The 13,094-nt window shown below is 41.8% G+C and overlaps 1 protein-coding gene across 1 annotated transcript in view; it reads right to left on the bottom strand.

The window, feature by feature from the left end:
• PAPPA2 (pappalysin 2) overlaps nucleotides 1–13,094 on the bottom strand; it is a 258,945-nt gene that overhangs the window by 87,098 nt on the left and 158,753 nt on the right. The window contains exons 12-13 of the mRNA XM_044387894.3: nucleotides 12,904–13,039; nucleotides 12,487–12,703 (exon numbers count right to left, since the gene is read on the bottom strand). Coding sequence (XP_044243829.3) covers nucleotides 12,487–12,703; nucleotides 12,904–13,039 — 353 coding nt within the window. The remainder of the gene's footprint in view (nucleotides 1–12,486; nucleotides 12,704–12,903; nucleotides 13,040–13,094) is intronic.

Below are 13,094 nucleotides of genomic sequence, written 5' to 3'. Positions count from 1 at the left end.
CCAGGAAGGGAAAATTAATTCAAGTTCTTTTCCTCTAAAGATTCTCATCTGAGAGAAACAGAGGAATCTCAGTAGTAATTCTGTTTCTTCCCTCGTGACAGAGAAATGATGAATTACTGCATGAAGCAGACTTCTTCCATTCCTGTATGTTGGGAAAACGGAGCTTCCCCTGACTCTCTATTGAAGGCTCTGCCCTGAAGTCGGCCCCTTGGGAGAGGTCCATCTCTTCCTAGAATGTGACCTATTTGTAAGTTCAGGACTGGACTCTGGTGGCCCCAGTACTGGGTAATTTGCTTCACTCATTTCTAATTCTGGGCACAGTTTTTACCACGCCTGGCTGTAACACTAGAAGTCCCATCCAAATGCCCCCTGTCCTTCTAAAGAGAAACAGATTTACATCACACGGCCAAAAGCGCTCCCTTTCAAATCCCTGCCTCACCAAGTTTCGGAACCCATGATTTTAATGTAGATTATAAAATATGTGGAATACCAAAGGAAGAGTCAAAACAATTGCTGGCTAATTGGCAGAGGGTATGCTTCCTCGCATTGCATCAGGGAAGCAGAATCACCCCTCAGAAACAACAATAGGGGTGCCTGGCTGGCTCAGTCCGTAGAGCATGCAACTCTTGGTCTTGGGGTTGTAAGTTAAAGCCCCACATTGAGTGTAGAGATTATTTAAAAATAAAAAATCTGTACCTTCTAGCGCATACATTTTCCAAATTGCAGTTCCTCTGCTATCCCCCAATAAACTCTATTACTAGTAATAAATAAATAAATAAATAAATAATAAATAAAAATTTAAAAAATCTTTAAAGAAATAACAAATGTGTATGTAAATTATAAAAACATAAATTATATACATATAAAAATACATTTTTCCAGTTTGCAAAGGCAGTATCCATCTCCTTGTGGGACATTTTCTAATGAGGACTGATCACTGGAGCCCCCAAATGATTGTACTGCTGACTCTTGCCCTACCTCCTATTCATCCCTGGATACCAATTAAACTGTTAATCTGGGAGTTACACTGCCCCAGCCACATTCATAGGCCCAGCCTGAGGAATTATGAAGCACGTGTAGTTAAGTGAGAGAACAGCACAGTCCTATGAATGAAGTTTAGTGGGCATGAGTTTCCATCTGTGTCATTCCTAGAACAGTTTCTACAGGGCAGGAGGGAATAGCATGACTTCTCTGTGGCTATACAGAAGCTATGTAAACTCAGGTCCTGAGGATTTGCAAGCCAGCACCTTGAATGAGTCTCAACTTCACACATAAAAGTTAAATAGGTGTTCCGGAAACCAGCTCTAGTATGCATGTGTGGGGGTGCAGGTTCCCACACTTACAACCAAGCAATTCTTGGGCACCAGCAGGGTATCTGAGCATTTAACTCAATCCTGACACTACCTGTCCAGAGAAAGCATCAGGCTCCACAGGTTAAGAGATTAGTCCTACCAGACGGTCCCCATCCCCAACTCAGGCACCACTCACAAACCCAAGTGGTTACCTATACTTCTGACTGACTGGCTATAAATTAGAGGTTCTCAGGACCTCCTCCTCGGGTTTGATTAATTTGCTAGAGCCGCTCAGAGAACTCAGAGAAACATTTTACTTACTGGTTACCAGTTTGTTATAAGATAATAAATAGAACTCTAGAACAGCTGGATGGAAGAGACACCCAGAGCAAGGTATGGGGAAAGGACACAGAGCTTCCATGCCCTCTCCAGGTGTGCCCCTCTTCCCAATGCCCATGTGTTCACCAACCCAGAAGCTCTCTGAACACAGCCTTCTGGATTTTTATGGAGGCTTCAATACATAGGCTTGATTGGCTGATTCAACCTTCAGCCCCTCCCTGCTCGCTGGTCAGGGGGTAGGATTCAAAGTCCCAACCTTCTAATCATGTGTTTGGCTCTATAGACAACCAGTCTCATCCTTAAGTGCTTTCCAAAAGTCACCTCATTCACATAACAAAAGACACCTTTATCACTCTCAACGCTTAGGAAATTGCAAGGGTTTGGGAGCTGTGAGCCAGGAACCGCAGACTAAGACCAAATATCACAATACTGCAGAAGTAGAACATAAAACACGTGCTGGGCCCCCTTGGGACTCTCCTTCTCCCCCTTGGCTTCCTTTCTCCATGAAGTTTCTGGACTCCCCAACAGAAGCTTCACATTGTTCCCATCATCTCATAATCCGGGGATTTGTCAGTCCTTAGCTGACATCAGATTTGGAATATTCTCCCTTCTGTTCTTTTGTTCCCTCCAGCTCTCCCAACCTTGCAGTGTCCGTGGCTCATCTGCTTATGGAGACATGAAGGCCCAAAGAAGGGAGGGAAGGGACTGTCCTGAAATCTTGTGGTGAGACTGATGATGTAGCCAACCGCAGAAGTCAGGGGTCTGGACATTGGGCTTCCTGCCACTCCAATCCCCAGACTTCCTCTGCCTCCATGGTTATGGCTACATAGAACCAGACAGGGCCTGAGAGTCATTCCAACGAGAACTTATGGTCAAATCCGTCAACAGTGTCTGTCTACTTGGCAGGCTGGCAAAATGACAGAATCCTGGAAATACTGGTTTGTTTTTATTTTCTGTGCTCTCTCCACCAGCTGCTATGAGTACAGACCATAGACAGGGCCAGCCCTGAGCAAAACTGAGAAGCAGGTGACATTTTAAACTCATCTCTCTTTTCAATACCACTTTTTCTGTTCCTGGTACCCCCCCCCCCAAACTTCCAGATGCCTATACCAGGTTGCATTTCATCAGGGCCCTGGTCTATTTTTGAATTGACAAGGTCCATAAGAGAATAGTTCTGCTATAATGAGTTGATAACAACTTATGACATCTCTACTTCTATTAAACAGTTATTTACTGTTTTAAATAGACCCTTGGAGATCACCAAGACTTGAAGAAAATCATTCCTAATGGTGGAATTTCAGACACCATGATAAGACATAGAGGAGTCATTAATTCAAAGTTATTGTTTTGAAACGAGCTTATTCCTTAGAGGGAGACTCCAACTCCCAGTCTTCATAAGTTGTTTGTGCCTATTCCTAGCTTTTGACCAAAAGCCTCCACCTAACCAGTTCTCAGAATGCCTCCCACTAAGAATCATCTCGGACAAGGTAATATTTTAATAAAGGCTATTTCTAGAATAGTCTAGCCATGTAGCCATGTACCAATAAACCCCTCAATGAGACCAAGTCTGTGACCTTTTCATTTTTCCTCTATAACCCCTCAAGAACAAATAGTTGAACAGACTCAAACAGCTAACTATGCCTCCCAGAGCAGACCTGTTGTTCACCAGCCCATCCGTCATTGGTCAGAAGAATCAGAATCCTCTCCAGGGGTTCTCCTCCTTCCCTCTTACTTTATGGACAAATCATTCTGGGAAAAGGAAGTTAGGCAAGAAACCTAGGGAACAATTGAGCAGCTATAATTCTTTCTTTGCTTAAGAAACAAAAACAGATTCAATGTTAATTTGCTAAACTGCTTTGGGGAAGAAGATAATCAAATGAGCAGAAATGCAATACATATTTCATTTCTATAGTGCCTTTCCCAGCAAGAGAGAACACTTCCCATCATCCTGGAGTATTAAAAGCAAACCCTCTGCTAAAAAAAAAAAAAAAAAAAAAAAAGCCAAAACAAATGCTTCAACCTGTAGCCCCTAAAAAAAGAAAGGAAGGAGCTCTTCACTTTGTGAGGCTATCAAAAGGGAGGTGATCTGAATGCTGTATTTACATGGAAATGAGCAGGGGAAGAAGATGACTGGCATGGTAGAGAGGCCCAATTCAGGCAGAGAAGAAAGGGAAAGGGTTGGCATTTCAAATCTTAGCTCCAAATAATTGAAGCACAATAGGAATTCGTAAAGCAGCAGCAATGAGGGTTCCAGGGAATAATGAAGCATGAAGCACAATGACGGATAATAGAGATGGAATGATCCTATTACCAAGAGCAGGCTCACAAACTGATTAGAGTGGGGATGCAATGCCAAGGCACTGAGCTGTGCTCTGGCTATGTGCCCCTGGACTGGGGTTTGGAGGCTTTATAATCTAGCCCCAGCTCTACCCCTAATCTACAGTATAACCGAGAAGAAATACTTTGACACCTGAGTCCCAACATCTCCCAAATGGAAAACACAGCCACTTCCCCCCAGAAATTCTCTGGGGATTTTAAAGTCATAAAAGAGAAGTTCTATGGAAAAGTTGCTCCCCTTTCTACTGCACCCCCAGACAAAATTCCATGTCTATAGTGAATTCTCCAAGCACCATGGAAGGTGACCCAAAAATCTTCTCAACTTGACTCACTAATGCAAGCTCTATCTTCTTGGTCAACAGATTCACCTTTTTGAGAAGAACTTTCTAAGGCTAAAGACACCTTTTTGTCATAGCACAGGAGTGCCATTGAAAGAGGGGGGGTTGAAAGAGACAATGCAGCTAGGGTAAGTCAGCCTGAGATACAGCATTAGCCCGGCATGTTACCAAAGTTCATAAGTTGCAGATGGGTAACTATGAGTTATTTGGTGATACCTACGATTTTTCTCCCTGGATCATTTAGTTTTGCAGTCCCTGCTTCAGGAAACAGAATCTGAAGAATAGAGGCTACCCAGAGACAACAGAGTTGACTAAACTAATACATATGTCCATAAATTTGCAGGTATCACTGTATCCTAAGGCATTCCCAACCAAACCAGATACACATTATTCTTTGATTCCTCAGTTTTAAAATGACCTAATTCTCATCTTTACACAAGCATGGTTGACAAGACATGGCAAGTATATTAATTATGTACATATGCATTTTTATATTAAGTATATGAAAGTCAGAGGCTGAACTCCAACTGATATCCACTATAGCAGCCTAGTAGTAAATGTTTTCAGTGAAAAAGGTAAATTCTAAGAGTTGTTGCTTTGAATATAGAATCATACAAGACACAGTGTGTGTGTTCATTATGTTTTCTTGATTCAGACTTTATGTGTTCATGCTTAGCTTGCTTTAAGTAAATAGAAAAATGCAGATTAATGCAGAAAAAGAAAGAGGAGAAAATCTGGGGATGACACTGCTCTTTACAAAAATATTTATTTTTTACTCAAAAAATAATACCCTTTTGAATGGCACAATTGTTTAAAAAGCTAAATCACTGAAAAATGTAGTTATATAATTCATTACACATTAACCTTTTCCAAAAGATTGTCTGGCATAAAGTGAATACACATGCACATATAGCCACATTTTACTAGACCAAAATTGCTTAAACAATTAACTCCCAATTATCTAACATTATGAAAAGAATCAGAAAACAGATTTTTTAAACAATAGCCATGTTTTTTATTTTTAGATTTTTATATGATTTTATGATTTTCCAGGAACAGATATTACTGATTAAATTTCACTTTAATGAATAAAAATTCTAGGTGAGCCATGGAGAAGGTGGTTCTAAGGGTGGCTCAGGCTTGGAATAAGGGAAAGTGGACTAGGGAATAGAATATGGATGGATATGGGTCATTGCTAGAATGGATATGACACAACTAGATAATGGAGAGTTGAGGGGATATTCTCTAGTAAGAGAGCTGCTTAGATAATCCACCTACCAAGACTAGGGAATTTCTATGAGAAGACCTTGCTCTTAGAATCACTGTTCCTCCCTTATGCTTTTTTTCCAAATATAATTTGAGGGAGGGCAGCAGGGTTTCTTGGATGGTAGTAGACAGGGATTCTTGGGTGGTAGTAGCCACGGGTATATTTCTGAAACAGAAATTCTTACAATATTCTTATAATGGAACGTTCCTTTATTAAAAACAAATTTCTTGGATTCTAGTCTTAGTTTTGCTAATCTCAAATAAGGTGAATTTGTACACTTTGAGCCTCAGTTTCCTTAACTGAAAAATGATTCCTGGCACATTGTAGGCACTTAATAAATATTTTTGAATGATTAGTAGTCCATCTCTTTCTATACACAGACAGACATGCACACACATACACACACACACACACACACACATGCACACACACCATATAGCATAATTGGTTTTACAAATCAATTTACATTAAACTTTTCCAAAAACTTTCTTCTACTTGGAGTAAAATACAGTAACGCATACACAAGGTGTACATTCACACTCTCACACACATATCCATTGTATAAGACCTAAATTGTTACATGAATCTCAGTTATTCACAATGAGAAAAAGGATCAAACCATGACTATACATGGTTAACAAGAAAGAATAAGAGTGAGAACAAGAGAGAGAAGAAAGAACTTAGGTTTCTACATGGAAATTCATTTGAAATGATTAATATCCCGTTCAATTGTAGATTGGAATACTTGGCGTTGATAAGCTATAGTTTAAGGTAAACCTCAGAACCCACCATAATTTTATATTTATGAATATCTATTACTTGTTTTCCATCTCAATCAGAATGTGTATTTATACTGAATAAGTTAATGAGGTATTTATGCTTCATGTTTGCCTTGGACTTAAAATAAGTTCGAACATTAAAAAAAGAAAATATGCATTTCTAGTTAGGTCAAATCTATTTAGAAGTTATACTGAAAAGTGGACTGAGGATCAAAGCCAGGACCTTAAAGGAAATATTAGCTGGAACATAAAAGGCAAAGAGCAAAAAGGGATTTCTTCTGGGTTCTTTGACAATCTTTCCTGCCACTTTGCGATCCTAGAGATGCGCCATGTAAATATTGCTCTTTGTCCAGTTAGTGTGATGTCATGTGTTCGCAGTAGACCTAGCTGGAGAGACTTCCAGGAAGAAGGGGCATCTCTTCTTGATTCCCATGTGTTTTTCTCTCCTGGCCTCTGCATCAGTTGACATCTCACAGGGCTTCAGGCCAGTGGTGCTCACCCCCTAAGGAGTTTCAGGGACACCCTGCACATCTCAGCAAGGTCTACCAGCAATCTAGCTGGAGCAAATCTCAATGGTGCCCCAGTGATTGACTTCCCAGAAAATTTCACCAGTGCCCAGAGGGTGACCTCCCAAGAAGTGTCAGAAGCACCCCAATGGCAGCTTTCCAGAAGTCCCTACAGTGCTTGAACACGCAACTTCCTAATAAGCTTTGACTGGTTACCCCAGTGGGTGGTTTACTCCTCGCTGACCCCAGTCTGTGAAACCTCAGCAAACTTCTGTGCCATCCATTGTGCCATCGCCAAACCCACTCTGATGAGCTCCAAATCACAGCCTTAGGTGGGGAGCCTTTTCCACATATGTTCCTTCCTCTGATACTCTTCCCTCACCTCTAAATGGAATGACTACTCCCTTTATCCACCATTCTTCTACTCATTAGGGTTCTCTTTACCCTTAAGTAGTTAATCCTTTGTAGTTCCCTTAAGTGGTTAATAGTTACTTATATTAAACTCTCCCTATTCTAACTACTGTGTCCTCACTGGACCCCAACTGGCATAGAATGGAACTGTACATGGTACCAGGAGATAGATTCACAAAGGTAGGATCTGGGGATCAGTTTGGTTGTAGCTTTGGGCTTGAGTACAACGCAGAGCTCCTTGTCAATGGGAAATGGGATGCTAGCAGTCTATAACATGAAGTTGGATAAATAACAAGCATTACTTTTGGTCAATGGTGCTGAAGAGCCAACTGGAAATACGTACCCTAGAAACCCAAGTGGTTGCTGACTTAATGGAAGCTGTTCTCTACACCATTGCTGGGCGTGTCACAGCCGCAAAGGAGAAGAAAGCACACTGAAGCCAGGAAGAGAAGCCCTTCCTCCTGCAGTGTGTCTCCATAACCCTCTTCTGACAAAACTGAACATTGCGTCAGCCGGCAAAGGACAAATATTAATAAAATCCTGTTCTAGTATTACACATGCACATGCTAAGAGTGGCCTGAGAGCTGAGAAGCAAGAAACTGATCAGTGGCACCCTTGTAAAAAGAGGAATGGAGAAAAACAAAGACGAGGAATAGTGTGAAAGCTGCCATGGGCGATGCTCCCGCCTGGTGCTAGAATGTGCTATGCACGCCACATGTATGCTTCTCGGTTAATCTCACAAGAATGCTATGAGGTCATTTTTCCCTGCTTCCAACTTAAATTCCAACAGTACAGAAAAAAATATGAAAACTCTTATCAATATCAAAAACCAAGACTGACAGCTGGAATCTGTGAGGATTTCCTCCTGATTTCAAAATGTATTGGAGTTGAATTGAGAAACGACATTGGAAGCTAAAGCATGCATATTTTTTTTCCTGAGGGGGGAAAAAAAGCAAATAAGGAATAAAGCCATGCTAAAAGGAGAGAGGGAAAGGGTCATTCTTTCTTCATTCTCTGGCTTCTCTTGAGACCAGCACACTGGGCACTGCTTTTCAGGGGTCACAGATCTGTTTTTTATCCCTTAGTCCTCATCAGTACCACCCTTCCATTACTGACTTCAAGACTTCAGGTCAGAAAGTATGAGGGTCTTGGTCAGGTGGGGTAGGAGTGAGGGGAGGGGGTGAGGGAGAACCGCTGGCAAAGGCCATGGAATCCTAGAAGATAAATGTCCCAAAGGTAAAAATACTACAGGGTCCTAAAGATACTAGAGGCTTGAGGAACATGAAAGAAATTTTCAGAATAAACAGGGCCATGTAGCAATATGCCCTGGGCTCATTGGCAATGAAGATACCAAAATGTTAAAAATAAATGAAAGGCAAGTATTTACCAAATAAATAAAACAGAAGGAAAGCAGAGATGGAAATTTAAATTCCAGACAAGGTAGAATACAAAGCCAAAAGCATTTAACGGAGCAAAAGGGTTGGCACAAGGCATGATCCTAATGAAGATAAAAGAGTCTCAAGCAGTTATGCACCTAATTCTGTAACATCAAATTATAAAAAGCCAGAACTCTTTGAAATACAAAGAAAAGTAAAGGAAGCACAGTTGTTTGGGAGATTACACTGCAACCTGTTATGGAGAAGGTAGATGGAAAAATCAGTAAGACAGAAAGTGCAAATGTTGCAAAGGAAGGAGCGGTCAGAAGTTTCAACCATTGTAATCAGCCCATGCTCTGGAGAAGGAGATGAGTCAATGCTGGGGGATCTGCTGTATCTATCATTGGGTAGGGGGGAGAGAAGTTACAATCAGTGTTTCCATTACATTATGCTCATGTAACTAGAAGAACAAAATTCTGTTGTAGGAGAAATCACACACCCATCAGCAATTCTTGCCTATTAGTAAATTCTTCTAAACTTGACTGTGTGAATTTCCAAAGTAGATAGTAAGAGTCCTGATTAGAGTCCTGATTAATTGGAAGCTAATCCACTCATTTAGGCAAAGTAACCTATCAGTGCCTGGAGTATATCTCGGACACACTCCAAATCCCATTGCATTAATCACAAAAGTGGTTCCCACTTCCTAAGGCTATCAACATAATCCTGGCATGGTTGGGGGGTCTGCCTGATTCTCCAACTCCTGGGATGCTGTGGCAGGTCATGCTGGACCTTTCCCTAAGTGGCTAGAGCTAGAAACAGCCACAGAGTAGAAGTGAGTTGAGCTCTAATTGAGCACCAGTGGCCAAAACCAGGAACACAAAACTTGGTTTTCGAGACTAATGGTTCATTATCAGTAGACTAAGCCCAAAGGGTCATGAACTGGCAGCCATCATAGCAGAAAAAGAAACAAGATGAAAAGAGAGATCAAAGCTAAAGGATCCAAGGTAAGGATCCCAAACATCACTGGAGAGCCAGACAGGTTTATTGGTCTTCAGCTGAGATTCTGTGGGCCAGTCGGGCTGGTTTAAAGATGCAGAGTTGTAGGAGGGACAGGCCATTGGTCATTAATGGTTAAATACAGAATGGATAATATATCCTCTACTGCCAGGCATCTGTCAGCTCTCCATTGCCCATTTTAGTATTAATGGAATTCAGGTCATAAGGGGTAAGAATGAGGTAGCCAGGAATCCCTCTCACTATGCCCAGAATTTGAGGGTTTCATATTATGATCTATCTGCATCTACAACTGGGATTGATATAAAGATACAAAAAACCCTTTTATTTTTTGAGAGTACATAGGGATTCAGATTTTAAATCTGTTCACAAAGAAAATATATGAAATCTATTAGGTTAACTGTGTATCAAAATTTACTATATTGCACTGATTTGCTGGCTGAAGGGAAGCCAATTTGCATGGCTCCTGTCAGTCACATGTGGTTTGGAAAGGCTTGTGCATTCCAGATACACTCTGTGTAAACTGGAGAATCATACTCTATTTCTACTGGTTTGCATGCATGCGTATAAACTTGTTTTTCCCACAGTGCCAAATGAAAATAAGTGAACGAGCAGCAGTGATCACAATTAATCAACTTCTTTGTCAGAACTTCACAGCTGTGACGGTGAGGGGAATTCTTGTCCCTCAGGTCTAGAGAGGCCATGACTTCCACTTCTTCTGGGTTTCCTGTTCAGTTCTGTTCCATCCAGCATTTAGAGATAAAGTCTGTTACTATCATTCAGCACAGCTTCTGGCACCTACTACGTGCCAGACCCTCTGCTGGGTACTGAAAGATACCGCATGGAATTTCCACCAGAGAGAGTTCAGAGCTTAGCGGAAAAGAACAACGAGTAAACAAACAGTTACCACCCGAAGTGATAGCTATCTCTGCAGAGTGTGGGTTATGTACAATGCCCTATGGAAACAGGAAAGGAGTTTGCCAAGATTTCACAGAAGAAGGTGAATCCTGATGGTGAAGTGTGAGTTGAAGTGAAGAAGGGCTGGAAGGCATTCAAGAAAGTAGGAACATAATGTGCAAAGACATGAAACTCATCAAGAACACATGTCTCAAGGACCTGAAAGAAATTCTGTATGGCTTGAGGCCAGAGGTACAGCCAGTAGAGAAAATCATTTGAAAAAAACCTGGGAGAGAGAGGCAGTAATTCTAGTAAACAACGTTATTTTAATACATTCCTGTGTTAATATTTGAAGATGTTTGCTCAGTAAGAATACTTAAGAGCTGCAGACAAACTAACTAATGTTACAATGTCCAACATCCAGACTCTATTCCTTATTGCTTTTCTCTTTTTAGCATTTACAACAACACCTGGCACACAGTTGGTACTCAATTAACAAACTATTATTACTGTATGTGGTAGATGGCCTCAAACATGGCTCCTAGTGATTCATGCCCTTCCCCTTGAGCATAGGCTGGACTTATTGACGCATTTCTAATGAAAAGAATACGCCAGAAGTAATGGATTGTCACTTCCAACATTATGTTATAAAAAGGCTGTAACTTTTTTATGGTCTCCTGTAGCGTTTGGGTGGTGTCCCACGTACTCACCCTCTCTGGCTCTTTTTCTCTCTTGGATCGTAAGCTGCTGTATCACAGGATGATCAGACAGCTCACGGAGAAGCCAACGTGGTGAGGAACTGAACCACGCCCACGTAAGCACTCCTGCTGCTAGTACCAATGTGAGTGAGCCCGGACGCAGATCTTCCGAGGCCTGCCCATCACCACATGGGTGAACTTGGAAGTGAAATTTCCAGCTCCACTTGAGCCTTAGGTTATGGTAGCTTTGGACAACCGCTTGATGGCAACCTCATAAGAGACTCTAAGCCAAAAGCACCCAGTTAAGTTGCACCCAAATTCCTCACTCATGGAAACTGTGAAAGCCACTCAATTTGCTATGATTTGCTACACCGCGAAAGACGACTGACATCCTACACACTACTGTCTACTCCTAGTCCCCAATCAAAGCTTGGGCATGGTGGTATCAGAGCTCCCATCTGGTGACGGAACACTGCCTGGCAGCTTTTGCGACTGGGATCCCAGTCCCCTGACACCTCACTCCTTGAGGGAACAAACTCTGTTACCTACAGTCCCACTCCATTGATTAGACCACTCATAGTGAGTGAGTTTAGCCCAACTGGAGCACAGACCACTGTACGGCCTGCTCCCTCCCACCTTCGGGCCTCCTTGGGCACACCAACACTCTAAAGTACAGTCCCTCTACTAGCTGAGCCAGAGAGTTCAGGAAACCTCTGTCTCGATGATGACAATCACAGATGTCCACAGAAAGATGTATGTAGATAATATACTCCTGATTTCCATGTGTAACTCTGATTATATGACATGCCTTGAAAACTAATTGTGAAACTTGCTGTATACACTGTCCAGGTGGGAACAAGTGGAAAAACATACATTGCTTAGGGAACATTGAGTTTTTGGCAGAGAATATTTGGCAGTTTCTATAACCATGTTGATTTGAAGGCAGTGGTTTTATATGTAAAAAAGATTTTAAGACCTTGTAAAGATGTTAAATATTTACATAAAAAATTATTCTTAACTAAGGAAAGAAGAGCAAAATATAAAACCCAAGTGTGCCTTCTATGAGTTGTTCTTCACTTGTTTCTTATGTCTTCTTAGTAGTTTTTAGACCCACTTTTTAGTTAGTGATTAAGCACCCACTGAAAACAAAATGCTACATATGAAAATGATAGCAGTACACCCCAACCAGAAGAAAAAGAAAGGGGAAAAAAAGGAGAAAGGGGACTCTGTACCTCTGTCCCTGATGATTTTGCCCCTCAGGCTCTGGGATGCACTTATTGAGAGCTGAAGGACTCATGTGGGAGGATGTCCTTAGAGCCACCGCTGAGATGCCCACCAATGGGGATGAGAAATTCAGCAGCACTGAGGTGGTACGGTGGGAGAGGACATTCAGGGGATGGGTCACGTTGATAACCAGCGGGTTATGCCGGCATGACAGCTCATAGGTTCCTGAAGAGAAATAAGGAGATGAAAAATACTGTAAGCCATTCATATGCTCCATCTTCCCACATCTAGCATTCCTTGTATTTTCTCAATAGCTGCGTATTGTAGGCAAGGTCCCAAACAATATCAGAGACAGACGCCCAGCTGACTCCAGGGTCTACTGGATCATCCTCTAGTGACCCCAAAAGGATCACTGTCAGACTCACCAAGGGAGTGGTTGTTCCCACTGACATCGGTCAGGTGAACAGTCACTGTCGGCCGCTGATGTTGTCTCAGTCCTGGGCCATCAGATGTCAAGAAAATGAAAACTGCCGTGGCCACTCCTGGTCTACTGAAACACACCTAGGCGTAAGCACACATATGTGTAAGTCATCATTTCCACCGGGCTATCAAGGCA

The sequence above is a fragment of the Ursus arctos genome, unplaced genomic scaffold (genome assembly GCF_023065955.2).
Source record: "Ursus arctos isolate Adak ecotype North America unplaced genomic scaffold, UrsArc2.0 scaffold_2, whole genome shotgun sequence".
Classification (NCBI taxonomy): Eukaryota; Metazoa; Chordata; class Mammalia; order Carnivora; family Ursidae; genus Ursus; species Ursus arctos.
The sequence above is the reverse complement of the archived record's forward strand: the minus strand, read 5'-3'. Positions and strand labels throughout refer to the sequence as shown.